This window comes from Topomyia yanbarensis, chromosome 3 (assembly GCF_030247195.1).
Source record: "Topomyia yanbarensis strain Yona2022 chromosome 3, ASM3024719v1, whole genome shotgun sequence".
Lineage (NCBI taxonomy): Eukaryota > Metazoa > Arthropoda > Insecta > Diptera > Culicidae > Topomyia > Topomyia yanbarensis.
Window position 1 is genome coordinate 398,261,349 of NC_080672.1, and position 26,320 is coordinate 398,287,668.

The following is a 26,320-nucleotide window of genomic DNA, read 5'->3' on the forward strand; positions in this document are numbered from 1 at the left end:
GGAACCCCCGTCTACGAGCTCATCGAGGGTTGGTTTAGCATATACCTACCTAGTCATGTCAAGCTGAACCATGCACACCTCTCGGATGGGGAATCCGTGCCAGAGGAGGAGGAGGAGGAGATGTCGATATGATCGCATCAGAGAAGACCCATCCTGCTGATGACCGGTTTGTGGACACTCACTGTTGATGCGGTGACGCATTAGTTGCTTCGATTCTCGGCATGGGCTTCGGCGATTGATCGTTACAGCGCTACTTTCATCATCATCATCCTTCTCAGCAGCAGCAATACCCTCGTTTGTCCTTTGTGACCGTTATTCGCATTGAAGCATGTATGCACCTAGCAGTTGAAAAATACTTTTCACGTTGTAGTTCTACGAAAAGGTGACAAAGAAGCCGATCACATTTTTAGACGAGATTACGCCGAAAGAAGCAGCATTCATTTCGACCTTGTCACTTTCCTATCTCGATTCTGGAGGTTGAATTTTTGGTCGTACGTGGTTTTCGATCATCTAATCCTTGCACGGTCAACAGCTTTGTTTTAGGAACGAAACCAGTAAACGAGTGTATGTTGTAGGCTGCGTTGAAGCTCGGTTGTGGGCTGCCGACCCATTTATATTCATAAGCATAAAACTTCGGGGAATTATGGAATCAGCTGTCTTCGAATTTGCAATTCATAAGGTCATCTGTTAGCTTGCTTTTTCTGTGATCTTGAAACTTCAAGCGAAGATTATGTTGTGATAATGTAATTAAAACCAAAGGCATGGAAAATGTTAATTTCGAAGCGCTCGCAAATTCGTGAGATTTACGCTTTCACATAACGAACACAGGATGTGAATAAAAATCATTTATTTCGCATCTACGATAAGCTTTTCTTTCGTGGCGCCTTGGTAGCTTAGCTCTTTTTAAGACACATAAAACATTCACGTACACCAACCGACACAGCAGGATCGACGCCAGTAACATCCTGATTACGGTCTACTGGTCATGGCGATTGGCTTTGGGCTGATAGGCGTCCTTTTCCCTGAGTTAGGAATTATGATATCGAGGTAACAGTTCCGCTGCCTCCTTTCCTTTAAAACCTTGGCAAGTTTCGTTCAAAACTCGTCATCATTCCATTCCCGATTCTACGCCGATCCGACACTGAACACAGTCAACCCTACCATGGTCTTCCTGCTTACATAGATAACCATGGAAACACGAGAGGCGACTACGTACAACGTGTGGAGACAGCGGTCCAATACCCAATAAAATGGAGAATTAACAGGACACCCAAACACAAATGGAATAGGCGCGGTGAATCCGTCCGCCAGAGATGGTTTAGTGAGATAACCATCACCAGCATCAGCTGAAGTTATTCAGCAAAAGCAGGACGAGGAGAAGCCACAGCTGGAACAGCGACAGCAGCAACAACAGCAGAATTAGCAACAGCCAGAGCAGAACGGAGCGAGCAAAACCGCATAGAAGCAAAAAGTAGTGGTAGCGAAGTGTGGAGAAGCTCCACAAGTTCGTGGACGCGAAAAATGATGTCCATAAGCACATTAAGGAGAGTACGCTAGCGTCGCTAAGGGTGTAGCTGAGCGTGCGCTGGCTTCGGCTAAGGCTATCATCTTCTTAGACCCCTCAGAAGCAGCGGAAAAAGAAGCTGGTCGAAGTGGAGGACACGCCAGTTTCCGTGACTCCAAAAAGGGCCTGAACCTACCCAGGATACGGAAGAACAGGCGGGCCCAAGAAGCAGACGCGCGATGACGCTCTCACTACCGAAGGGAAGAGCGCCACTCAACAGGAAGAAAGCTGGAGTACCGTTGTAGGTCGGAGGGAGAAACACAGGAAACAGCAAAAGCGGAAGGAGCTTGAGCTTGTGCGACCACCCCTGGCTGCTACTCCGTTATCGATCTGAACTAGCTGAAGTTGCACAGGGAATCAGTAGATAATTATGCTTGGGAATTGCGAAACATCTGCCAATGTGCAACTCTTGGTAATCCTTTTTTTTATTGATCAATACCGGTACCGGTCAGGCCCGAACTTGCTTTTTCTAGAGGCCATACTACTGCGCACTCCACAAGTATAACGGGAGGAGGAGATAGAAGTGGGATTTTACCTCTTCTTTACCGACGCCAGAGAGGGGACTCCACTATCTGGACTAGATATTGATCCATCAATTCATGGACCGGGGACCAACGGTTTTACTTCCCTTCCGAAGGAAGACGTGACCACAGATTTTTTGAACCCAGATCAACTGGAATGGGTGGCGGTCACGCTTACCACTCAACCACCGGCGCCGTCAGCATACAGCAAAAGTGGAAGAAGGATAGAAAGGTGGTGCAGAGGAGGAAAGCAAAACCTCCGGCTCGTCAGAAAGGCGTTAAAGGGAGAAGCTGTGCTCGTCAAAGTGCCAGTGACGCCATGAAGTTTGCAGCGCTTCTCAAGAAAGTAAGAATTATTAATTATGCAGGACATTATAGCCAAATCACTGAACGAAGAGGCAGGCGCTGGAGGTACGCAAAGACACAGTTTGATCATCGAGATACCCATTGAGAACGCCCATGAGTGAATAAACAAGCGGAGAATTATATCAAGTGTTTGGGCTTTGGACATTTGGCAGGAACTTGGAAAGGCCCGGATAGATCCAGGATGTGCTGGAAATGGGGGAGATGCATTATCTTACGAGAGATTGCACGCAGAGGCCGAAGTGCATGCGGGACGGAAACTGCCTACAAGAGGGCAACTGCAGGTCAACGGTAATGGAGATAACCCAGATAAATCTGAATCATTGTAAAACCGCACAGCAACCCTTGTGGCAGTCTATGATGATGATGATGATGATAATATAGGAACCCACCATCAGCGAATGGAATACTCCGATGACTGAAGATGCTTTTAACAGCAAAGATAAAATTATGTTATCAAATTATGACATTCACATTAACACTGTATGAAGGGCCAAAATGGGGTGGATCCATAAACAGAAACATTTATGCGCAATCCGAAGGGACAGAGAATCTCCTTCCAACGAAAAGATCCAGCCAGAGCAACCCTTGTGGCAGTCTACGACAGAAACTATGTGTGACGTCGCTTTGATTGCAGAGTCGTATCAAGTCCCTCCTAATAACGTTAACTGGGTAGCGGGTAGAACGGGAACGGCGGCGATACAAGTTATGTACAGATTCCCAATTCCAGAACTTGTAGAGCACACATACGAAGGCTTCATAATCGCTAAAATCAACGGCGTTTTCGTGTGCAGCTGCTATGCTCCTCCAAGGTGGATAGTGGAGCAGTTCAGCTCAATGTTGGGAGCAGTTAACTGAACAGTTCATCGGGCGAAAACCTCTAGTCATTGGTTGTGACTTCAATATCTGGGCTGTGGAGTGGAGCAGTAGAGTAACTCTGGCGAAGTTAGACGTACGATTGTGCTATGAAGGTATCTTTAGAACATTTCGGAGAGACGGGAGAAGATCTATAGCGACCACCAGACGCTACGCTACCGTATCGACTAACGGAACCCTGCTGCAGCACCGACGAAAGTGGAAGACAAAAGCCTTCAACAAAGATCTCTTCGTTGAGGCACTTTGGCTGGACAGCGGGACCGCGAACGTTGATGCGGCTGATCTAATTAGAAAGATGGTGACGTTCTGTGATGCTACAATACCGCGAAAGTAGGAGCCCGCAGTAGACGATGTCCAGCTTCCTGGTGGAATGAGACTTTTTGTACGCTACGCGCTGCTTGTCCCAGAACCAGAAGGCGGGTTCAGAGGGCAGTATCGGAGCCAGATAGAGAAGAGCGCAAGGCAGTGTTTCGGGATGTTAGGATCGCTTTAAAATGGAAGATCAAGCTTAGCAAGTCAGTTTGCCACAAGGGGCTGTACCGAGAAGTAGACACCAATCCCTGGGGCGACGCGTACGGAGTCATGATGGCGAAAATGACGGCCCGTCGACGCCAGCCGAAATGTGCCCTGGTGAGCTGAAGATAATCGTTGAGGGTCTCTATCCGTAGCACATTCCAACTACCTGTCCACCGACACCGTGCGGCGAAGAAAAAGAAGCAAACACAAACGATTTCTCCGGTCCGCATGGAATAGCAAACGTGGTGAAAGCGGCGATCCTGGAATATCCGGACATGTCCACGATGGCGCTGAAGAAGTTTCTAGATGACAACTTCTTTGAAATGTGGAAGGTAGAAGCGGGTGTTGCTGCCAAATCCAGGAAAATCACCGGGCGATCCAGCCTCGTATAGGCCTATAAGTTTGCTAGATATACTAGAAAAACTCGTGGAAAGAATACAGGCTGACGAAATGTTCAGATTCCGCAAAGAAGTATCGGGGATAGAGGCAATTCAGACGATAGATGTGAAGAATACGTTTAACAGCGCCAGCTGGGAAGCTATCGCTACGCAGAATGAGGATCCCCGACTATGATGCCAGATCCTGAAGAGCTACTTCCAGAGCAGAGTGCTACTGTACGAGACAAACGAAGAGCAGAAGTTAATGCAAGTCACAGCGGGTGTTCCTCAGGGCTCTATTCTTTGTGCAACTCTCTGGAACGGGGTGTACAATGGGGTCTTGACACCACGGTAGCCCCAGAAAATGAAAATCATGGGTTTCCTGGACAACGTGTCTACCACGGTGACATATGTAGAAGTGGTGGTGTCGGTGACGGAGACAGCATTCGCGATCGAGATCCAGGGTCATGATGTAGATAGCAAAACGGAGATGTTGTTGATCAGCAACTGTCATGCGGTTCAACGGATGCAGATCGACGTCGGAGGACACGTTATTGCATCGAAGCGTGCACTGAAGCAATTAGGAGTGATAATCGACGCTTGAGCTTCAACAACCACGTCGACTACACCTGCGAAAAGTCGGTAACACAATAGCGAGGGTCGCGTCAAACGTCGGCGGTCCAAGAAGCAGCACGAAATTGCGATACGGAGTTCCTGTCTGAGGTGCGGAGCTGAAGAACAAGCGGAACAGCGAGTCGCGAGCGCGTACAGAGCAATAACGTCTGAGGCAGTATGCGTTATGATCTCCATCTGTATCACCTTGGCGAAGGATATCGAGTACTACGATCGGAGGAACACCTGAAACTTGGGGAAGATGGTGAGAATCGATTCGATGGCAAGGTGGTAGTAGGAATGGGACAATACAGAGAACGGAAGTTGAACGTGCCGGTTAGTCCCAAACCTGTTCACGTGATTCAATAGTAAGCAGGGAGATGTGACACAGCTCTTGTCGGGCCACGGCAGCTTCAGGGAATATCTTCATCGTTTCAGGCACACAACGCACTGTTGTGTCCGGAGTGTGAGAATGACACCGGAGCACGTGGTGTTCGAATGTTCGAGGCTCGAAGCGACACTCGGGAAGATGCTTGAAAAAGGAAGGCCGGACATTACATAAACCCGTGGAACGCAGTCAACAGCGTGGTGACGCAGGTCTTGACCGCCTTACAGAGGAAATGTGATGAACAACGAGCAACGGTTTCGAGAGAGCAATCATCACTGGAAAACTCTGCACCGGAGTAAGCTAGATCCACCACCGAGGATTAGTCGGGTAAACCGATACAGAGCGCCGGGGCGCTAGCGAACCGAACGCCACACTCAACCCGGAATCGTTGGACGGCACCCTGCCGGTTGTCCTGAGATGATGTATAACGAAAACATAAGAGGAACTCTCCGTCGGCGTAAGTTAGATTTACTGTCGTGGACTAGACTGAGTAGATCGCGACGAGACACCACCTGTCGCGGGTCGCCGCGAAGCGGACACCTTGCTCCACCGGAATCGTCGGACCGATTTCGGCACTTGACTTGTAAGTACGGTTTCGGGAGAACCTCTCTTGCCGGGAATACACAATCGGAGTAGATCGTCGTGAACTAGACCGAGTAGTTCGTGAACAATTCGGGAGCCTCAACGAGGAAATAGCGCTAAATGACGCGAGAAGGAAGCCAAAGGGCTTTAAATGAGTTACGGTGTTGAATTGCACTAAACAGGATGCCAAAGGTTTCAAGGAGGTGTAGTGCTGAATGGCATGAAGGAGCCGAAGGGTTCAATAAATTAGACAATCTGGAGTTTGCCGCCCGGATTGTCCTCGTAGGTGAAGAGCACTCACTCTCGATCTACAGCTGGCTTTAATACTGCTGTACAGAAATGACCTCATTATGTGAATGATCGAAAACTAATGGTGTGTCGAGGAGTGGTACTTCAACACTACACATCCCAATATCGTAGAACAAAGTTTCTATCTTGTGGTATAGTTAATAAAACGTTATTAACTATACCGTAATAAAGGGTTATTAATTATATGTACCTCTATTAACTATACCGTAGATAGTAACTTAGGCGTAGATACGCTCTCGATTTCGATTTCGATTGGGACTTAATAATTTATAAACGCGGTCTTAAGTACGAACATACATACGCTCGTTCCTACGCGATCTTGGATCGTCCACGCCTGGAGTTCCAATCTCTGTCCATGCTTTCAGTTAGATCATTCTCAAAAAAACTCACACCCTGGCATGTATGTCATGCTATAAAACGGGACGTACAAACGCGATTAAACATGTTAACATACAAATGCTCGTGCTCTTCGCGATGTTTCAACATTGGTAACAAACACGAACATGCAATGGTAGTGATTCCCGCGTTTTCACCAACATAAAAAGGAGTGTTAGTGTGACAAACGTTTTTAATGAGATCGTGTGTAATTCTACCACGGGAAAGAGTTTTTCTCAGTGGGTTGAGTTAAAAAGTTACACAAATCTGGATTTAGCTTAATTCGTGATTCTCACAGTCACGTCACTTAGTGACTAGATGGAAAATTCCTTCCAGTCGCTAGGTTACGTGACTGTGAAATAGGACCCATGATCTATGCAACTCTCTGAAGTATTAGCATGTTTTTATTGCTCTGGGCAGCCGGTCGCCGAGAATTTATGGTAGATTTATTATTATAAGACACCAGATGATAATGAAAACCCTGGCCTTGGTATCTAACGGGGTAATTAAATAGATCAAACCTGTTGGGTGTCAGCTGCGGTTCTGTGTGAATTCGTTTTAGAGCCAGAATACGATTGCTGTCGCCAATGCGATAATGTGTTCTTTTTGGGACGTCATCATATTCCAGGAATAGCATAATGGTTTGCGTGTTGGGTCGGAGTCCTAACTTACTAACACCCGGTAATAAGGAGAACGTTTTAGCACTTACGAAGTTTCATACGCTGTTTCAAACGCTAACCTACAGACGTCCGTTTTCGCGAGCTCATGAATCGGTCACGCCCGGAAACCATTACTCTTTGTTCTAATAACTTAGGTCCATACATTCAGTAGGACCAATCTAAAAATAAAGCTCATATCCACTAGACAACAAGTTCCATGGCGACATCACCGGGAACTCTAGTGATATGGAAGATCTCACTCTCTTTTAGCATCTTAGCCGTTCACAAAAAATAAAATATTAGATTCACGGTCCGTCCGCGATTATCCAAGAACACGCGCGAATGTGCGAAAGGCACACGGTTATAAAATATAATTTATACACGCAAAGTTACATACACGTTAGCACACGCGACATACAAACGCACACGCGATCGAACACGTTAACGTACAAATGCTCGAGCTCTTCGCGATCATACACGCAATCGCGAGTCCCCACGCCCACACATACCTGAACCGTACAATGAATATCACATTCAGAATCACGGCGCGCTACAATTGGCCTAGTGTTTTAGTGGGCGACATTGCCTGTCTCGTCTGCAAATTGTAGTATTTGATTCTGACGGGGAGCCCTTTCGAGAATCTAGCTCTACAGCTCCAGTAGGACAACTCTCGAAAAAAAAATTTACCTTAAAACCTGACAGCGCCTCCAGTGATTTCTCCGTAATAACTATCATTCAAACATCTCAAAATCGCGCTCTGTTTGCGTCATCTTTCGATCCCAAATCGAAGCAGATGAGTAAACAAGCAAAACAAATGAAAAATGGTGTCGCAAATAAAATGTTTCCCTGTCTCTCTCCTTTTCTCTCTCTTTCTTCCCGTCCTACACCCGAGCACCCGAGTACAAGGCGACAAACAGCTAGCGCGAGAATTTGCGATTTGTTTAGCACCCGCTTATCACCTCTCGAGTTCCAAGACTAGCACCGGCCACCAAACCCCAGCACTCCAGCTAGCGTAGCGCGAAATGCGAATCACCCAACCAGGTTGCGCCTGTGGTAGTAACCGCCGCGCCGTAGCCACCGCCACCGATTGTGGAACACAATCCAACCGCTGAGCAAATCCGAAGTTCATCTTTGCAAATTACGCGACGCTTGTTGTCGCCTTCGCGGCTGCACCGGTGCCTCGCCTCGCGCAGTATGATGGCCTGCTTCGCGAACCATCTGGGTTTATAAATATGTAACCACGTCAGGATTTGGAGTTTGTTTGTATTGCTGGAATGGGGGATCGTATCGCAAAACTCGCCTCGACACGCCGGTCGGTCGAATCGAAACAGGAAAGCTAGCTGGAGGCAGACGGCGAGAGGCACGATCCGATGACCTGTTCTGCATTTCTGCGAAGCTAAACAACACCCACCTTGGTTGGGTTCGGGGGCGTAGCGCGGGTGGCGAAGAAGAAGAAGACGAAAGCGAAGGAAAACGAGCTTCGTTTGGGCCCCATTATCCACATGTTGAAGTGGGCTGGGATTGCCCGGCTGTTCCGGAAACCGTACGGGGAATTAGCGCAGTATAATGATTGAATCGTATTTTGTTTTCGCATGCTCGTTAAATTTCGCCCTTGAAAAAGTCAAATGACGGGTGTTTCGAAAACAGGGAGTTGTGGAAAGTTTATCGAAACGTTGATAATCGAACTTAATCGAACGGGTATTTTTATTAAATGATTGAAAGTCTGCGACAAACCTCTTGCGTTCGTTCTCTGATGAGGGAATCCCTTTTTCTTCTGTGCCTTCTTAGCTACAATTGACTGTATCCGAACACATTTATATTCTCTGACAAAACAACAATGGATAAGCCAACACACGATCCTCTTCAACTCGAAACGACTTCTCCAGGGGGGTTCTTCCACGAAGTGCCGTAAAGTAAATTTCTTTTTCTTAGACGAAAAGACGGGAGAATTCCCTGCAGCTTGCTTACTTGCTTGCTTGTCGGACGGCAACAGTTTCGGCGGCGGCGACGACAATCCTGAGCTGTATTTTTACACATGTAGAAGAAAAAATGTGCGCCTGCCTGCCTGCCTGTTCATATTATATGGCCCACACTTTCATCTTTTGGTTTCTTTTGCTACGTTTTTTTTTGGTTCTCTCCACTTGATCTTTTCGGGTACCTTAACTCTGCCTGGATCCAGGCGAACTATTCGTCGACCTTCTTTTTCCTCCTTAATTTTCACCCTCTCCCCGGGTTCGTCCTGGGTTGACTTTTGCAGTCACTGACTGACCGTTCGGTCGTCCGGTAAATGGCGTTTGCCTGCGGGGAGTTTTCTGATCTTTTTTCGCTCTTGAGCTGTATCTCCGATATGATCGCTGTATTTCTTCCTCTTATTTTTCCCGTGATGGGTTGAGAATTCCTTCGGAAAAGTAACAAGATGATGCTGTTATTTTTTTGCACGTTCTGCCTGCCTGCCTGTCTCTGCGACGAATTCGAATGAAGGCAACCAACGAGGACGAATCGGATCAATCACTGATGTGAGTGATGTGAGAAAAACTTCGTTCACAAAGATTGTAGCGAAATTGGTTGGTTGGTTGGTTCGACGAGCGCGGTAGTCAGTATGGTGGGCGGTGAAATGTCAATAACTCGTTCGACTTGCCGCAATTTGCGTCACTTTGATAAGAAGCGACAAAAGCAATGCGCATTTATCGTTTCGCTCGCCGGGCTACTTTGTACGCTGTTAAGTCACATTTCACGCCTTTGTATCAGATATAAGTGTGTACATGCTTTCGAAAAATAAAACATTCAACTAATCTGGTATTTTGGTTTTGTCTTTTTTTTTGCAGAAACAAATGGCAGGAAATCTGGGGCAGATGCCAAACAGGCGGATAAGAAGGATGCGAATGTGAAAGGTAAGAATCAATTTGTTTGCTTTCATTGTTTGATTAGATTAATCATTATCGTTTTGTTTAGGTCAGAGATTGCATACATGGAGAATTTTTCCTAAGAAAGGGTTGATGACTCCTTAATCATCTTATTAGTTGAGCGTTTGCGTAAAAAGTGTGATTTAGCTAAATGAAAATTGACAATTAATTAATTTTTTTATCAAAATAAGTTGGCATTATAGGGACGACTTTATTACAATACACTATGGTATATTTATCCATAGGGAGAAACATTTAGATAAATACAGTAGGATACCGTTTTTGGCAACAATATTTTTTTTCAGTTGCGAAACTGGAACCGTGCCAAAAATGGAACCTTAGCTTAAAAGCTTTCATTTTCAATTTGTGACTTCACAAATGTCACAAGAACATTAATTATATAAGAATATGTGAAATGGAATGAATTAATAGAAAAAATCAACAAATTTAATTTTATTCGCTATGCCCGCCTCCATAAAATATAGTGAATATGACTCCTATATTTGGAAATAAATTCAAAAGCGATATCCATTATTACAACAAAATGATTTTTGAGCATTTTTCAAAAGATTTACTATGATCAAAAATAATGTTGCCAAAAACGGAACTTTTTTGTTGCCAAAAATGGAACATGCCAAAAACGGAGCATGCCAAAAACGGAATCTTACTGTACTACTGTTTACCACTACACAGTGGGACGAGCCCGGACCTGAGTCCACATATGAAGTATTTTTCTCGTTAGTATTTTTCTCGTATCAGCTGACATTTTTGCGAAATTTTAGCCGATGTGGACGTAAAACGAATTTTTGACAGCTTTTTGAAGGGCATAACTCAAGTACAGGTATACCTCGATTTAACACACTCATAATTCAACATACCCTCGATTTAACGTTTTTTATCTCTATTTTTTAATTTTTTCATTGCCAATTGAAGCGAAGTATTAAGGGGAGGTTCTCATTCAAATGACCAAAAAGTAAGCAAAATTTGGTATTTTTGTGGGCCGATGAAAAAACAGCAGGAAACAGTTTTAGGATTCAAAAAGCTTATATTTTCGTCTTTATTGACACTCTTTTTCAAAACATAAGCACAAAATGGCGCCCGTGGTAACGTTCTGTCTAGGGTTAGGTGCACATGGAATTCCAAAACTGCGTACAGCCTGCTGCCTCAGGGTCTCGAATCTGAAACACAAAACTAATAAAGTAAACTAAATTTATTGGAGGAATGACCTAAGAACGGGTGAAAAACTTCAAATTTGACGTAATCGTGCGTTCGGTGAGTTTGTAGATTTTATTTATAGGTCATTCCTCTTATGAAAACACGTTTCTTTCGAGTGATCAAAAGATGAAATCTTTAAATTGAACAGTTTTCAAATGAGATTGCACGCAGTTTTGAAAAAAAAAATAATGTTTTGAGATAAACGCGCTTAAAGTTTTGAGAACACTTCCAATGAATTGTTCGTGGTAGAATGTCAATATTTTGTAACAATCGCATGGAATTATGGCTGATTACGAATCAGGTATTTCAGTCAAAATCGATAAAAACGTTTTGTTTAAATCACACTTAATATCAACACATCAAAATAAAAATGGCGGACTAAAATGTGACCTATTAATATAGACCAAAAGTTTTCGTTTTTCACTGTTTTCTGTGGTTGTTTTATAACTCACGATTAGTCTGCCAAGTCTCTACAGATCAAACCGTGAAATGCGCACTCGAGACCTGTACACATGTACAGTACAACGCGAAGCATTCTGGGAAGGTGCATTATGCCATGAAAAGGTTTCTACTTGAGGCGCGCATCTCGAACCGAAAGCGTCCCATGGCGGCCAGGACGCCACTTCGAACAAAGGCCTGTAGAAATTTTGTTGATGCTCTGATCGAGAAATCCGTTTAGCACACTATAGTAGACACCTGTACCTTTCAAAAATCCAAAGAAAAAAAAATCAATTTTTTTTAAATTTTGACTGAGAACTCCCTTTAAAAAGACACACATTTGTCTGTGGATAGTTAATAATGGAGAAAGGGGAATAACTTATAAAAAAGGTATTTTTATTTGAAATGACGTTTAGAATCAAATTCTGTATTAAAATTACAGTTTTGTCTGCCAGGTAGTATGAAATTTAAAAATATGCATAAAATTATTGCAGATTTTTTTTTGCTGGTATGTTCTCATGCAATTACACCAATTTTTTGAAGGCAGTCGCTAGCTATTTTTGTGCGCGTTCGTTGTCACTTATTTTATAAAGTGATTCATCAGCAGTGCTATCTTTGAAAATGAACCACTTCGTGTATGCAACTATTTTTTCCGATCTTATTTTAATGCAAATAATTAAGCAGTTTTCATTCTGAATTGCACATATTTTGTAGTATGTAATTTTAAATGGCATTGATTTGATGGCATTGTAAGAGAACACGCATCCGCCAGTTGATGCCAATCGAGCTGACATTTCATTAGACTAAACAAACTAATTTCTATGTATGTTTAGTGTTTATTTGACCAACTAGGAAACAAATCCACTGGGTATTTGATGCGCGTGGGAAATATGCATAGAAGACCACGTTCGAAAGTCCTGACCCTCGGTCCTAGTAGCATAGACCCATGTCTTCAGTTGGTCCAATCAAAAATGTCGCTCATATCTGCTTAACAACACGTTTCATGACATGATCGGGAACTCTAGTGATATGGAGAATCTTATTCTCTTCTAGCATTCAACACATTAACATACAAACGCTTAAGACCTTCGCGATCATTCACGCACACCAAAGCCCGCAGTTTCGCAAACATGAAAACACTCCCGTAATTAAGTGAATGTTTCAGCACTAATAACCTTATGAACGTGGTCTTAAGTGGGAACCTACAAACGCCCATGTTCGCGCGATAATGAATCGGTCACATTTGGAAATTGCTACTTTCGGTCCTAGCAGCCTAGGTCCATGCCTTCAATTGGACTAATAAAAATGATGTTCATATATACTAGACAACACGTTCCGTGGTGGCATGACTGGGAACTCTACTGATATGGGGAAACTCACTGTCTTCTAGTATCTGAACCATACACTAAAAATGTAGTATCAGATTCACGATTATAAAATCGAATTTATACATGCGAAGTTACATACACGCTAGCACACGCGACAAACACGTTGCGATACATACGCTCGAGCCTTTCGCAATCATCCACGCACACTTACGCGCGCGATTTCACAAACAGGATAACAACCCAGTGACTAAGTGAACGTTTTAGCATTTATAAATTTACAAACGCCGGTATCCGCTCGATCATGCATCGGTTACGTCCGAAAGTCTCTACTCTCAGCCCTAGCAGCCTAGATTCATGCCTTCAGTTGGACCAATAAAAAATGACGCTCATATCCTCTAAACAATAAGTTTCATGGTGAACAAGTCACTCACTTCTAGCATCTGAACCGTACTCCGAAAATTAAGTATCAGATTCACGGTCCGCGTGCGATCATCCAAGAACAGACGCGAATGTGCGAATGGACACACGGTTATAAAATCGAATTCATACACGCTATGCAAATGTCTACGCGACATTCAAACGCTTATGCGATCGAGCACGTTAACATACAAACGCCCGAGTCCCTCGCGATGATACACAAAGACGAACATGCAATCGGGATCATCTACGCACAACTGCTTCCAAGATTTTGCAAACACGCAAACGCCCCGATGATTAAGCGAACGCTATAGCACTCATACTCTGGTTAACGCGGTTTCAAGCGCGTACAAATAAACGTTCATTCCCACACGATCGTAAAGTCCCTATCCCCGCACATCTGAACCATACACTCAATATCACATTCAGAATCACGGCTCGCTGCAAGTGACTTTAAGCAGTGTTTTAGTGCGTGACATTTTCCGTCCCGAAAAATATAGTCGCGTTAAGTAAATGTGCACTGTACTAAAGACATCCAAGCGAAATATGACTATTTCCGTGTCGACAGTGAGAATTGTATCGATCCAGATTACCCCGTTGGGATGTTGGGATGAGTTTTCTGCGCAGGTTGTGAACTTCACAGGCACCAGAGGATGAAGGATGAAATGCCTAACATAAAGTTTATTCTGTTTCAACGTATTTGAATTGTTGTAATTCTTGAATTTAAGGAGACTCCTTGTACCATAACAATATGAAGCACTGTGTTGGTTGTAACAATGCTAGAGAGAAGATCCCCGTGTACATTGAAGATAGTGCAGTCGGGGTACGACTAAACGATCTGTCTCCAGTTACAACTGATGCCGGAATTCGTAAATTGTCGTAATATCTGTTAAGGAGGATAGATAGAGGATTTTCTTAGGTTTCCTGAGCGTCGTTCGAATGGTTAGAAAGAAATTGAAATATTCCTTTCTACGCGATCCTGCAACCTGACATAACCTATTTTCAGACCCTGATGTGAATGTCTTTCCAATAAAACTGTAGGGGAAAGAATGTAACAGTGGAACTATGAAAACGTATTGTTTTCATAGTTCCACTGTTACACTCTTTCCCCTATATTAACCGATATTTTCCATCATATTTCAGTCTCAATATACTGCCATTTCGTCTTCGGCCTGGAGTACCCAAATTTTCCAAATTGGCGATTGGCCGAAGTAAGAGCTTTTGCATTGACGAGATACTCAAGAAAAAGATTTTCTAACTTTAGAGTGAATTCCAGAATTATAAATATTTGATAATTATTTTTGCACTGTAAATAGTACCACCTTGCTTCGCGTGCGACACCGCCAACGTACCTCAACCACAAATTTTATAAAAAAAACTTTAAAAATAGCTTTTGTTTGTGGATAGGTGTAATATTCATACGGATGCTGAAAGCTCTTTTCACGTACTATCGAAGAATGTTATCATTCGCGGAATAGATTAAAAATCATCTTAAATAACACAAGATGTTCAAAATTAAGAAAGTCTACTTGGTATGCTCGAAAACACATTATCTCCCACAACTTCTACGAAACAAAATGTTTTGCAACAAAAACACATTGGAACATGTGTTTCGTATTGCTTGAGGTACACAACGAGAAGCAGCGCTATATGTCTAATATAAACGGAGAAAAAGTGATTCCGCCAACTTGCCCCAAACTCAACTAGCTGCAAGCTCCCCTACTCGAAACATAAATCACAAAATTAATCCTTTACCCACACAAAATTGCTGTTTACTTGATTTAATATGTACTGTTTTTTAGTCTCGCCAGTCGAAGGCCACAAGCCCTGCGCCAGCTCGTACAGCTCCTGAAACGTTTGTTAGTGCTACTTACAGATTTCATTTCAATGGTAGTAAGTGTTTCATTCCTTCTACAAAAACTCGCTTACCGCTGCTAATCTCTTCCAACATTTCGACGCCACCGGGCGACCGTCTTATAGTAGAGATCTCTTTCATTCAATCCTCAATTTCCGTCGGAGTTTGTATATGAGACGCTCAAGGAGTTCTACAGGCTCGAATAACAACTATCTAAAGGAAAAAGACATTATATATCATTTTTTAAAAATTCCCTACTCCTATAATCAATTAAGACTGTCCGATTCTAATGTAGAAACGCTAATGATGTGACCTTTAAGAATACGTCAGACAACCTTAATTGACTCCTCTAGACATCAGTTTGGCCTTACCAAGCCGTAACGCGGGTGGCGGCGTGAAAACCTGCGAATAGCGGTTGAGAACAGCTTGAAGCAAGGGGTGGGTGTAGCGTAGTTGGTAAATCGATTGCCTTGTACGCAGCGCACCTGGGTTCGAGTCCCGGAGATTTTTCTAACCCGAAGAGGCGAATGACCTTAAGGTTAAAACCTCTATAATCGAAACAAAAAAAAACTTGAAGCAACATCTGATGTTGCTCCAAATTTATATGATATCCAAGACTGACTTGTATAGTTCCAGCGACTCTAGTTTCCATACCTTACAAAACTAGACTCACTGTTCGCCATTCACCCACATATACAAAAGCTATAAACTTAATTATTTTTAAGTGAAAATATTAAGAAATTAACTTCGCGCGATGTCCTTAAATTGGTAATAAATGTAAATGCGCCCCGCTACCGTAATAATCCTGAAAGTACACGTTGGAATAGGTTCTGATGGCACTGCAAACATTTCAATAATTTTAGGATCCTTGCAAAGTCTTTATAATAATCCATAATTTTCAATTGGGCATTCCGACAGAGTCGAACCGTTGCATGTATAAGTGACACACTTTCTTGTATATCTCATCGTTTATTGCTTCAAAAGACTTAACTTTCACCACATCTACGAATCGCTTGCCAGATCAGAATTGTCTTGGTCATTTTGACAATTTCCCTTTTGCGCTTACTCTGGACGAAATGTCGAAAAATTCCGGTCCAGGAAGTTCAGCCAGCACGATGCAACGCGATTTGGCGATTAACTGGTTAACACATCTCCGGACACTGAGTTTACCGACTGTACACTGAGTTTAATAAATATATTCTCGTTCCATGGTTTTTTGAACAAAAGAAACCGACATCTTGGATTTTGTAGCGTTAATCCAAATTGTAAGGTTTGGTAGGCGCTTGAATGTCTGAATGTGTAACATTCGTGGTAATCAAACAGCATATTCAAACTTATTATTTTAACGATATATCATACCATTGCTTATATCTGATAACTTTGATTTATTTGATTTGGAATTGTTTCCACTCGGTACCTTCTAAAACATCATTCAGGGTTTAATGACCATTTGGTTGCACTTATCCAGGTCCTTCAGAACTAATTAAATAGTAATAGGTTTCGTTCATTTCATTAACTGAATGGTCGCTTGGTGAAGGAAAATTTTCGTAAATTTTACATATTCAGTGTACAGTACACGAATGTTATAGTTGATAACGACATTATTTTTTGCGAATGAAACGAAATGATTTGTTTATTTTAATAAATGTTTGTGTATATTACGAACGATTTCATTGGTCGCACGAATTCATTTCTTTCGTCTCAGGGAAGCTTTCGTATTTAATAGCATATTATTTTGACATTACTCCGGCAGAATATGAAATGAGCCCGATTTCTTCGTGAATTATCCCGGAGAGTGAAAAACTCAAACTTATTCATACAAAAACAACGAACAGTTCGCGATGGTTCAGCTGAATCTGATTGAATTCGCATTGCTCCGGATTCTGAATCAACTGGAAGCGAAAAAGGTTCACGAAATCTTCTTGAAACCGGCGGACATGCATACGGTACTAAATAATCAGACCGAGACCGTCGTGATGATCAACAATTATCTGACGTATACACGGAAAAAAAATTGTTTCCAAAATCGTGAAGTGACGAGAATTCTGGAACAATCACGTTTTTACGTTACGAAAACAGGACCATTAATAAAAGTCATGCCTTTTATAATTATGTTCAGTTTCCCTTCAGTAACACCCGCATAACACTTTCATTAGTGGAAAGATTTGTTTTTGTTTTGTGAACTTCAGTCACGGTTTCCGTCAAGTTATTTCTAATTCGGTTCTCAGTACGCGAAGTAGTTCATAACTTTATGAACATTTATCATAAAACCAAAGGTTGACTCATGATTTTTTTTCATAGATATAGGAACACTAGTTCACAAAATCAGAATATTCTGGCTATTTTTTACTAACTATTTCACGAAATTCTAAATATTATTCATGAGTCCATTCAACCCTCGTGAACTAATTCATGATCCCTAATATAATAGTCACGATCCAATATCCGTGTTCATGAAATAGTTCACGAATTCATGAAATATTATTCAAATATTCGTGAACCGGTTCATGACACTTAGTATAAGTCACAACTTACCATCCGTTTTCGTAAAGTAGTTCACGAAATCATGAAATATTATTCATGTATTCGTGAACTTGTTCGTGATTCCTAATATATTAGTTACGATCCAATATCCGTGCTCTTGAAATAGTTCACGAAATCATAAAATAGTATTCATGTATTCGTGAACTGATTCATGATTCCTGGTACATGATTTACGATCTATCTAGTATCTATTTGCATGCTTGTGATATTTAAAAGATATCCCTAATCATTAACAATTTCATGCAACATGGTAATGATTTTTTTACGTGAACTCTTTCACAAAATTTGGAGTATTTTTTGTGGAATCATTTTTGTTCCATTTACTTTTTCATGAAATACCCAGCTGCTAGCGAAGAGTCATAGGTACGAGCTTTAGATATAAAAAAATATTAGGGCCTCGAACATCGTTATTGATTTGATAAAGTTCTTTGTGTTGTCCAGACAGAAAACGAAAACTGAACTGAGAACCTTAAATAGTGTGCGTGATATAGTTCACAGAACCAGATATCGCGAATGAGTCTTATTTTATGATCTGGTTCATATTGTCACATTGTTCCGAGTAAAAAACCGTTAGTAACCAAAAAATAATAGATAAGGCGAAGAGAATTTACGAAAATCGTGACTAAGAAATCATGAACACAAATCACACAACTCGTAACAAAAATATTTAAAACCGAGACAAAGATCCTGAAATCATGAACATGAATCACTCTACTCATGACTAAAATATCACGATAACGTGAATAGAAAATACGAGCATCGCGACTAAAATCTTGAAATCATGAACTTTAATCCCGCTAACGTCATGAGAATTCACAAGAATCGCGAATAAGCTCTTGAAATCATGAACAATAATTGACTGTCGACCCAAATCGTATTTCCAAATCATGAACAAGAATCACAACAAAAACTAAATATATCCAGGGAACAACCACAGTAACCCAACCAAACATTCTAATGTAACACCATGTATATATTCGGGGTGAACTGGTTTTTAGAAAACATAAATAGTTTCATGAATACGAGGTTTATTATTCATTATTTCAGGAACTTGGTAACGGTTTTTGAAAATCGTTCAGTTCACGAAATCGTGACCTTTTTATCATGAATTTATGAACGGAACATGGACCATATTCAACCTCTATTGAAGCTCTTTTGACGTTGACGGTTTGACGAATAGTGCCCGTAAATATTATTAAGACTTTCGTATATTGCAGCGAACCATTCGTTTGCCTAATGAAGTCGAATAGTAATAGGCTAACGAAAGTTGTTTCGTGGTTTTTACGAAAAAATCGAAATGAAAAATAATAGTATTTCAATAGAAGTACGAATGATTCATTATATGTATATTATATTTACGAATATATTCTATCAGTGTATAGTTTTAAACCTACTCCGAAGCAAAATCTTCTGGCCACAACCTTGATAAATTAGCAATCTGTTTACAAAATTGACTCGCAGCAATCTGTTTTTTATGAGTACCTGACACTGCATGAGCGTGAAGTGTGTCTAGGTCGAATCTAGTGAACGATGAGATAGGATGGGCTAAACGCCTTCCGACTCTGCACTTTACTCAACAACGAAAGCTAAATGGCACCCGTTTCGACTGCCTAGCTGACCATTCCTTGCAACCCCATCGCCTTCTACGCTATCTACCGCAACAAGTTAAATTCTTCCGCTGCTGGTTGCTGTGGCAAAGTACACAACGCCGCGACGAGCGATAACCCGCAAACACGCGTGACTCTGTTCGCTCTTGTCGGCTCCTGTCCGCTCTCTGTAGGACAGAAAGCAATTTTTTCGTTCAACATATTTCTACTGTTTTATTGTCGCTACTATTATATCATCTATTTGCTTTTATCGCAGTCTGTGCTGTCTAAATACGGATTCGACGAGAGCGTCCCAACCCTACCTAAGCTTTCGCGGTTCAAGTGATTGCAATTCCCATACCATGCCGCGCAACCGCCCGGAACCTTCCACGCAACGCCACGATCGATGATTGCAAATAGTTTCGCTCGTTTCGGTTAGTCAGCCGCGATCACACCGTCGTCGTGGGTACAAATAATAAAAAGTGGAACCATCAGTACCGATTATTTATATGCAGATTGTGGTTCCGTTCAGCGCTGCCTACTCGTGTCACATATATGTACATATAGCAGTACATTCCTATATATGTACGATCGACTGTATGTAACACCGCGAAATTGTGTTGTTGTTGTTGTTGTTTTTTTTTCGTTGCTCGTTCTGAGGCAACTAAGTGGCTCTTCTTTCAACGGGAGGTAATAAGAAGTAAACGCGACGAAGAAAATTAAATTTGCGATAACGTCTTTTTCATTCGCTCTATGCCCACATCGCGATACAGGAAAGCACCGCCGAATCGACGACGGTGACTTACTCATTCGCGGTGTCATTCATGCGATGGTGTTCATCAGTTCGCAAGTGTGGTGCGGTGGCGTAGCGAGAGTGCTGTTTCTAGGCTTGAATTTTTGGAATTTTAGATATATGCGAAACACGGTTAGGTACGTTTTCTGAGTAAACGTTACGTTGATTTTCCGGCAGCGAAATCTACTGCCAGGCATTTACTTGCTTTTTTTGTTCATTTTTAATACGAAGTGACTAGTGATGCAACGAAAACAAAAATTAGAGAGCAAACCCACATTTGCAGGTCACCGATACGTCCCTGACGGGGTCTTCATTAGTTCGCAAACACACAGTCGAGGCGAGCGCGGATTCTTCCATTGTCACTGTGTCGCTGTTGTGACGTCCGTCCGAGCGCCAGTTGTTGTCAACCTATCCAGCAAACGCGGTAAACCGTGCCGAGGTTTGGCCTCTGCTCGACGCAGCACTGGTTGGCAATCCCTGACAAATTGAAACATTGATATTCTTATCAAAATACGAAAACGCTACATTTGAATTCAGTTCAGCTCAGCTTTTTCCGCCGTGAAGCTGCTCGTGTTCAGTCGTTCCGCGATTTATTTTGTTTCTACTGCTACTGGTGCAGCTGTTACTGCCGCTTTCGGAGCAGAAGACGATCGAGAAGTGTTTTAAATTTGGGCGAGTAAACCAAGTGCGTTGCATTCTGTGCTGCTATTTTTACGCTTTCTCGGTTCTTCGAGCTAACATTCAAGCAAAGGTCCTTACGCTTTATTTTTCCTGCTGGCTACAGTTGAACTTCGGAATTCCCCTGCGCCATTTTTGACAGTTCTCCAAAGTCGGCGGCTTAGCGAAATCACTGATTCGTTTCGTTATCAATATTTTTTTTTGCGCTCACTCAACCTGCTATCAAACTGTGTGGCGTGATGGGTTCCAAAAATTAATCACCTAAAGTACGGAGCGCTGACAGAAAAGGGAAAAAATCGCCTGAATCAATAAGCGAACGGTGCACACATACGGCAGCTGTGAAGCACTGGTTGGCGGGGAAACCAGTCTGCCTCATCATCGTCGTCTTGTGTTGATAGTGTTATCTGTGTCGACCAGCGCTAGTCGCGATAAGCGCAGTCCTAGGTTTAAAACCCCAAAGCATACCGATTCGAGTGCCTGAGCGTGCTGACGACAGTCGACCGACGCCAGCCGACTTGGTGAATGTATACGGTGCAGGCCCTTAACGTGACAGACTGAATAATGGTCAAACGAACAAACTATACACACAATAGTTGCGCGGCTTAAGGTTCAATTGACAAACGGAAGACAGTAAGTGTAAAGTGTGTGTGGCGGTCGCATTTCGACCCTAAGTGGTGTCATCATCGGACAGCGGAATCGAATCAAATAATATCGTCGTCAGTGCCTGCGTCGCGTCGCCGCCCGCCCGCCGTTACCAACTGACATGCGATGTAATCACTCCTGGTCTGTTCGGTGCCAGTGCGAATATAAACATTCAGTGTGCGCGATAGGAAAAGAGAGTGAAAAATAACTACGCGTATAAAATTAGCAAAACGAGTGTACCTACTAGACACGGACAATCGCGCGAGATACGAGCGGGAAACACGACGACGATGATTAAGACAACCGATGCGCGCTACCGGCGACATTGTGCGCTGACGCTGATTTCCCTAACTAACTGTGTGATATAGATACCTACATAGTTTGTTCAGCGCAGTAGTAACTAGAGTAGCATAGATAGCGGTATCCGAGATTGGCAAACTATGTGTGTATGTATGCGAATAGGGCACGGGTCGGAGTGAATGCTGTACATAAACGTTTTAGCCAGTTTCGCGTTTAAAAATATACGACAAATCTGTACATGTCAGTGAATAACATACCATTCGGCAGTCGCGTTGGTAGATTTTCGAGTGGTTTTCCCTCGGTCAAACCCCATCACGGTCAGCTGAGCTAGCACGGTGGGTTCGACTTTCCTGTTGGTAATGCATTTGTTTTATCGAATCAGCCTGAAACAGTGTTTGTGTAAACTTGCCTTCCCAGAAGGTGCCCAGTAGATCGTTGGTTATCCTTGCAATTGTTAATTTTTTTACGAAATAAGTTGCTGTTGTTTTTGTCCCTTGACTTTTCCTCGTTATTATGAATTGAATCAATTTGATATCTTCTTCCTCTTTATCCTGGAGCGTGTTCATTCCAAACAGGGCTGGAATTGAACATAAATCTTTCGGAGAATTTATCGAAAAAATGTTGAAGTCGCTTGAACCAGTATAGCAAAAATAATTAGATTAAATGAAATAAACTTGAGAGGAAAAATAGAATCGAAAAGCTGCGAAAATTAGTAGTAATTTATGTTTTATGAAATCTGTACGAACGACAGTAAAAAAGAATTCACCAAAAATGATGCTGATAAGATCAGTATACTCTGATTTATTTATTTATTTATTTATTTATTTTGTTTAATAGATCAACAGGCATATCAAAGCCCCAATGATGTTGGCCTAAATACTAATCTTATTTCTAATAATCTAGTCGCACATAAAAACAATAATCATACAATAATTACAAACAAAGAATAAAAAGGTCAAGTGTTGTTAACGAATTGATTAAACAATCTGGAGAAACGTATACGCAGAGTTTGTCGAGAAACGTTGAAATCAAATGCTGGAGCTACCTGGTTAAAGATTCGTTGCAGACCACCGATGGCTCCATACATACTATAATTTGTGCGTCGGAATGGCAATCGGAACATAATGTTGTTACTTAGTGCTCGAGGTGCGACGTTTTTGTTGATTTGTTTCAAAATAGCTGGGGCATATATACGGCCTTGCAAAGTGTCAGCGATGAACAAAGCTCTTGCGGTATTCCTTCGAACATATAGGGGCTCTAGTTGAATCAGCTGACATCGGCTTTCATAGCTAGGTAGTCGGATAGGATCTCTCCACGGCAATCTACGGAGCGCGAAACGTAAAAAGCGACGCTGCACACTTTCAATTCTTTCAACGCCATTATGATAGTTCGGGCTCCACACTTCAGGGCAATATTCTAGAATTAAACGTAAGTTGGGAATCCAGAATCACTCCCAGATCCTTCACGTGACGGACACGTTCGATATCTGTTTCTAGTAGATGGTAGTTAGAATAAATCGAATTCTTCTTTCGTGAAAAAGATATAACCGAGCACTTCTTCGGGTTTACATACATGCGGTTCGTATTGCACCAATCAGCAAAGACTTGAAGCTGCTGTTGGAGAACTCTGCAATCTTCAATTGAACGAATTAGGCGAAAAATCTTGAGGTCATCCGCGAAGGATAATCGTGGAGTCGTCAAAATTAGATGTACTTCATTGAAGTATATCAGAAACATCAACGGTCTCAAGTGGCTTCCTTGAGGTATTCCAGATGTAGAAGTAAATGTAGGGGCCTGGCATTCTTCTATGACAACCGCTATCTCTCGGTCAGTGAGGTAGGATCGAAACCATTGCAAAATACTACCATTTATTCCAAATCTCCATTTCTGCTATTGCGATATCGTGGTTTATCTTGTCAAAAGCGGCAGATAAGTCGGTGTAAACAACGTCGGTTTGAGCGCGATGTTCCATACTGTCTGTTATGAAGGATGTTAAACATAATAGGTTAGACGCAGTTGACCGTCCAGACGTGAAGCCGTGTTGATCGTCACTTAGGTACTGCTTACAGTGAGCCTGAAGAGGTTCCATAATCACAAGCTCGAACAACTAGTTATTGACGTCTCGCTTATTGCCCTTTTTATGGACTGGGAACATGTTCGCTGATTTCCAGCAAGATGGAAAAATACCTCTGTCAATAGATGTTCGAAAGATGTGAAGAAGCGTCGGGTCCCGGACTGAAGGATGATTTAAGTCGAGAGGAAGCTCTGGTAATCATCGTTGCATTGACATCGATAGCACCCAGAGTTTGACCCACAAGTGGAGCTCTGCTAGCGGCGAGTTTGATTTGCTCAATAGTTAATTCCTCATCTGTGATCACATTCGCGATTTTTTCCGAAAAAAGTGCACATATATCTCGTGATGTGGAAACTGTGTTACCATTGAAAGTTATAGACGACGGCAGTCCAGATTCCTTGCGCTGCTCGTTCACATATTTCCAGAAACGTTTTGGATGCGACTTGAGATTACGCTGAATATTTTGCTGATATCGATAGAAACAGTTTTGACTGGCTCGTTTGTACGCATGGTTGAGACTGACATAATAGTCTCTGAGTGATATTGTACGATACTTGGAAAACCTCCGCAGGGCAGCTCTCTTGATAGACTTCAACCGTCGCAATGTACTCGTTTGTCATGGAGGGCCGGTTTGTCGATGGTGAACTTTCCTCGGAACGTGCCTGTCAATAACGTACACCAGAACGTTGGAAAAAGTTTGAACTGTGGATTCGACATCTTCGAAGTCCAAAATATTTTCCCAATCGATGGTGGAAAAAAAGTCTGTGATACTACGATGGTCGGCTTTACGGAAATCGTAGGTGACAGAAAGTGGTGAAATATCGAAATCATGCACCACAGTGTTGTCAATCGTAGCGATCAATGGAGGATGATGCATTACTGGTTTTACTAGAGGAGAGGGCGTCATCACTGTTGATTTGTAGTAACGTGGCTGAGCTATAGCTGTCAAGTAGCCTCACTGCCCCTGGGTGGAGTACGGAATGGTCCGAATCCGGATAAAGGAATCCGTTGCGGGTAGACTTCCATGAAATGCTGGGAAGATTAAAATCTCCTAGTACCATGATCTCATCAACTGCGTTAGCGTTTTCGTGGATAGTAAAAAGAGAGCTGCAGTGTGCTTCAACATATTCGATATCACGAGCGCGGTCGGGTGGAGCATACAACGCACACAAGTACAACTTACGGTCGCCAAGCTCGATAATCGTCCAAACCTGCTCTAGGCAAGCCCAAGAAATGTTCTCGACAATTTTTGCCTTCAAACTGGTATTAACTACGTCGCCTCCGGTGGATTTTCGGCTATTGCTAGGGCTCCGGTCGCAACGAAACATCTCGAATCCAGTACCGAACACCTGACTGGAAAGCGTCATCATCGACAATAATGTCAAAATTCTTATCGGATATTGCAAGGCGGTATTGCTCGACGATTGAGTTGCTACCACCAACATTTTGGTGATATAACAGCAGTTTATCCCGTCGTTGACCAAGGCTGGAAATCGAAGAGCTTTGAGGCAAGGAAGAGCTCACAGATGTATTGTACTTGCCTGAAATAGGTACCTCATGTAAACAGCAGCGGTTCGCTGGAAGGAGGAGCGGCATCTGGTGCTGGTACGACGCAATTAACGGAGAATTGGAATCGGCGAACATTTCAGCGCTTGAATTATTCTGAATGGATGGGTACTTGCCGTAGTAGGAAGTTTGGAAGTTTCTCCACTCCCGTATACAGGACCGGGACGACTGGTGAACGTTGGCTGCAGTCGCTGGACTGTGTAGGGGGGTGGGGGGAGGGGGCGGAACGAGGGCTTCCATAATACAAGCTGCGGTGCATCCCGGTATCCTATTAACGAAATCTATCCTGCTTTGGCTAGTCGAAATTGAATTCACGAAGGAGTACTCCAGTGGGCCAAGTGGACGGTTTGAGTGCAGTATCCTTTAGCTCACTCGGAAGCTCAACTCGGAACAAGACGAAATTGCGCTTCGTGAGATCGGTGTCTTTTTTGACGATCAAAATTGTTTTGGGTGTGTCGCTTATACCGAGGCATTCTTGGGTCATAGCAACAATCTCCTCCACTGTATGGCTCGGGTCGAGGCGACTCAGATAGACCCAGAACTGATCCCGTGCATCAGAAACTGTTCTGATTTCTCGCTGAATGGCTCTAGTACCACAGACAGCGGCTGCGGTGGCGCGAATTTTTGCATTATTCTCACGACTTCGTTTTGGAGTGGGCAGGTCCTCCGGAAGTCGCTTCACAAACAGCCCCCTTTGATTTAAAGAGCCAGAATTAGCCGGAAAGTGAGTCTCAATGCGACTCGAGAGATTTGATACGACTGCGTTTAGATTGTCTACTGCCTCACATAACTTGTTTGTGTCCACGATAGGAGCAGCGGAATCGGTTGCTGCACCCATGT

General features: G+C 42.8%; 1 protein-coding gene across 2 annotated transcripts in view; it reads left to right on the forward strand.

Moving 5' to 3' along the window:
• Window positions 1–26,320, forward strand: part of LOC131693138 (uncharacterized) — a 128,149-nt gene that overhangs the window by 59,225 nt on the left and 42,604 nt on the right. For both annotated transcript variants that reach the window (XR_009306159.1, XM_058980716.1), the window contains exon 2: window positions 9,968–10,033. Coding sequence is in view for 1 of the 2 variants with exons in the window: in XM_058980716.1 (XP_058836699.1) it covers window positions 9,968–10,033 (66 nt within the window). In the remaining variant the exon portion in view is untranslated. The remainder of the gene's footprint in view (window positions 1–9,967; window positions 10,034–26,320) is intronic.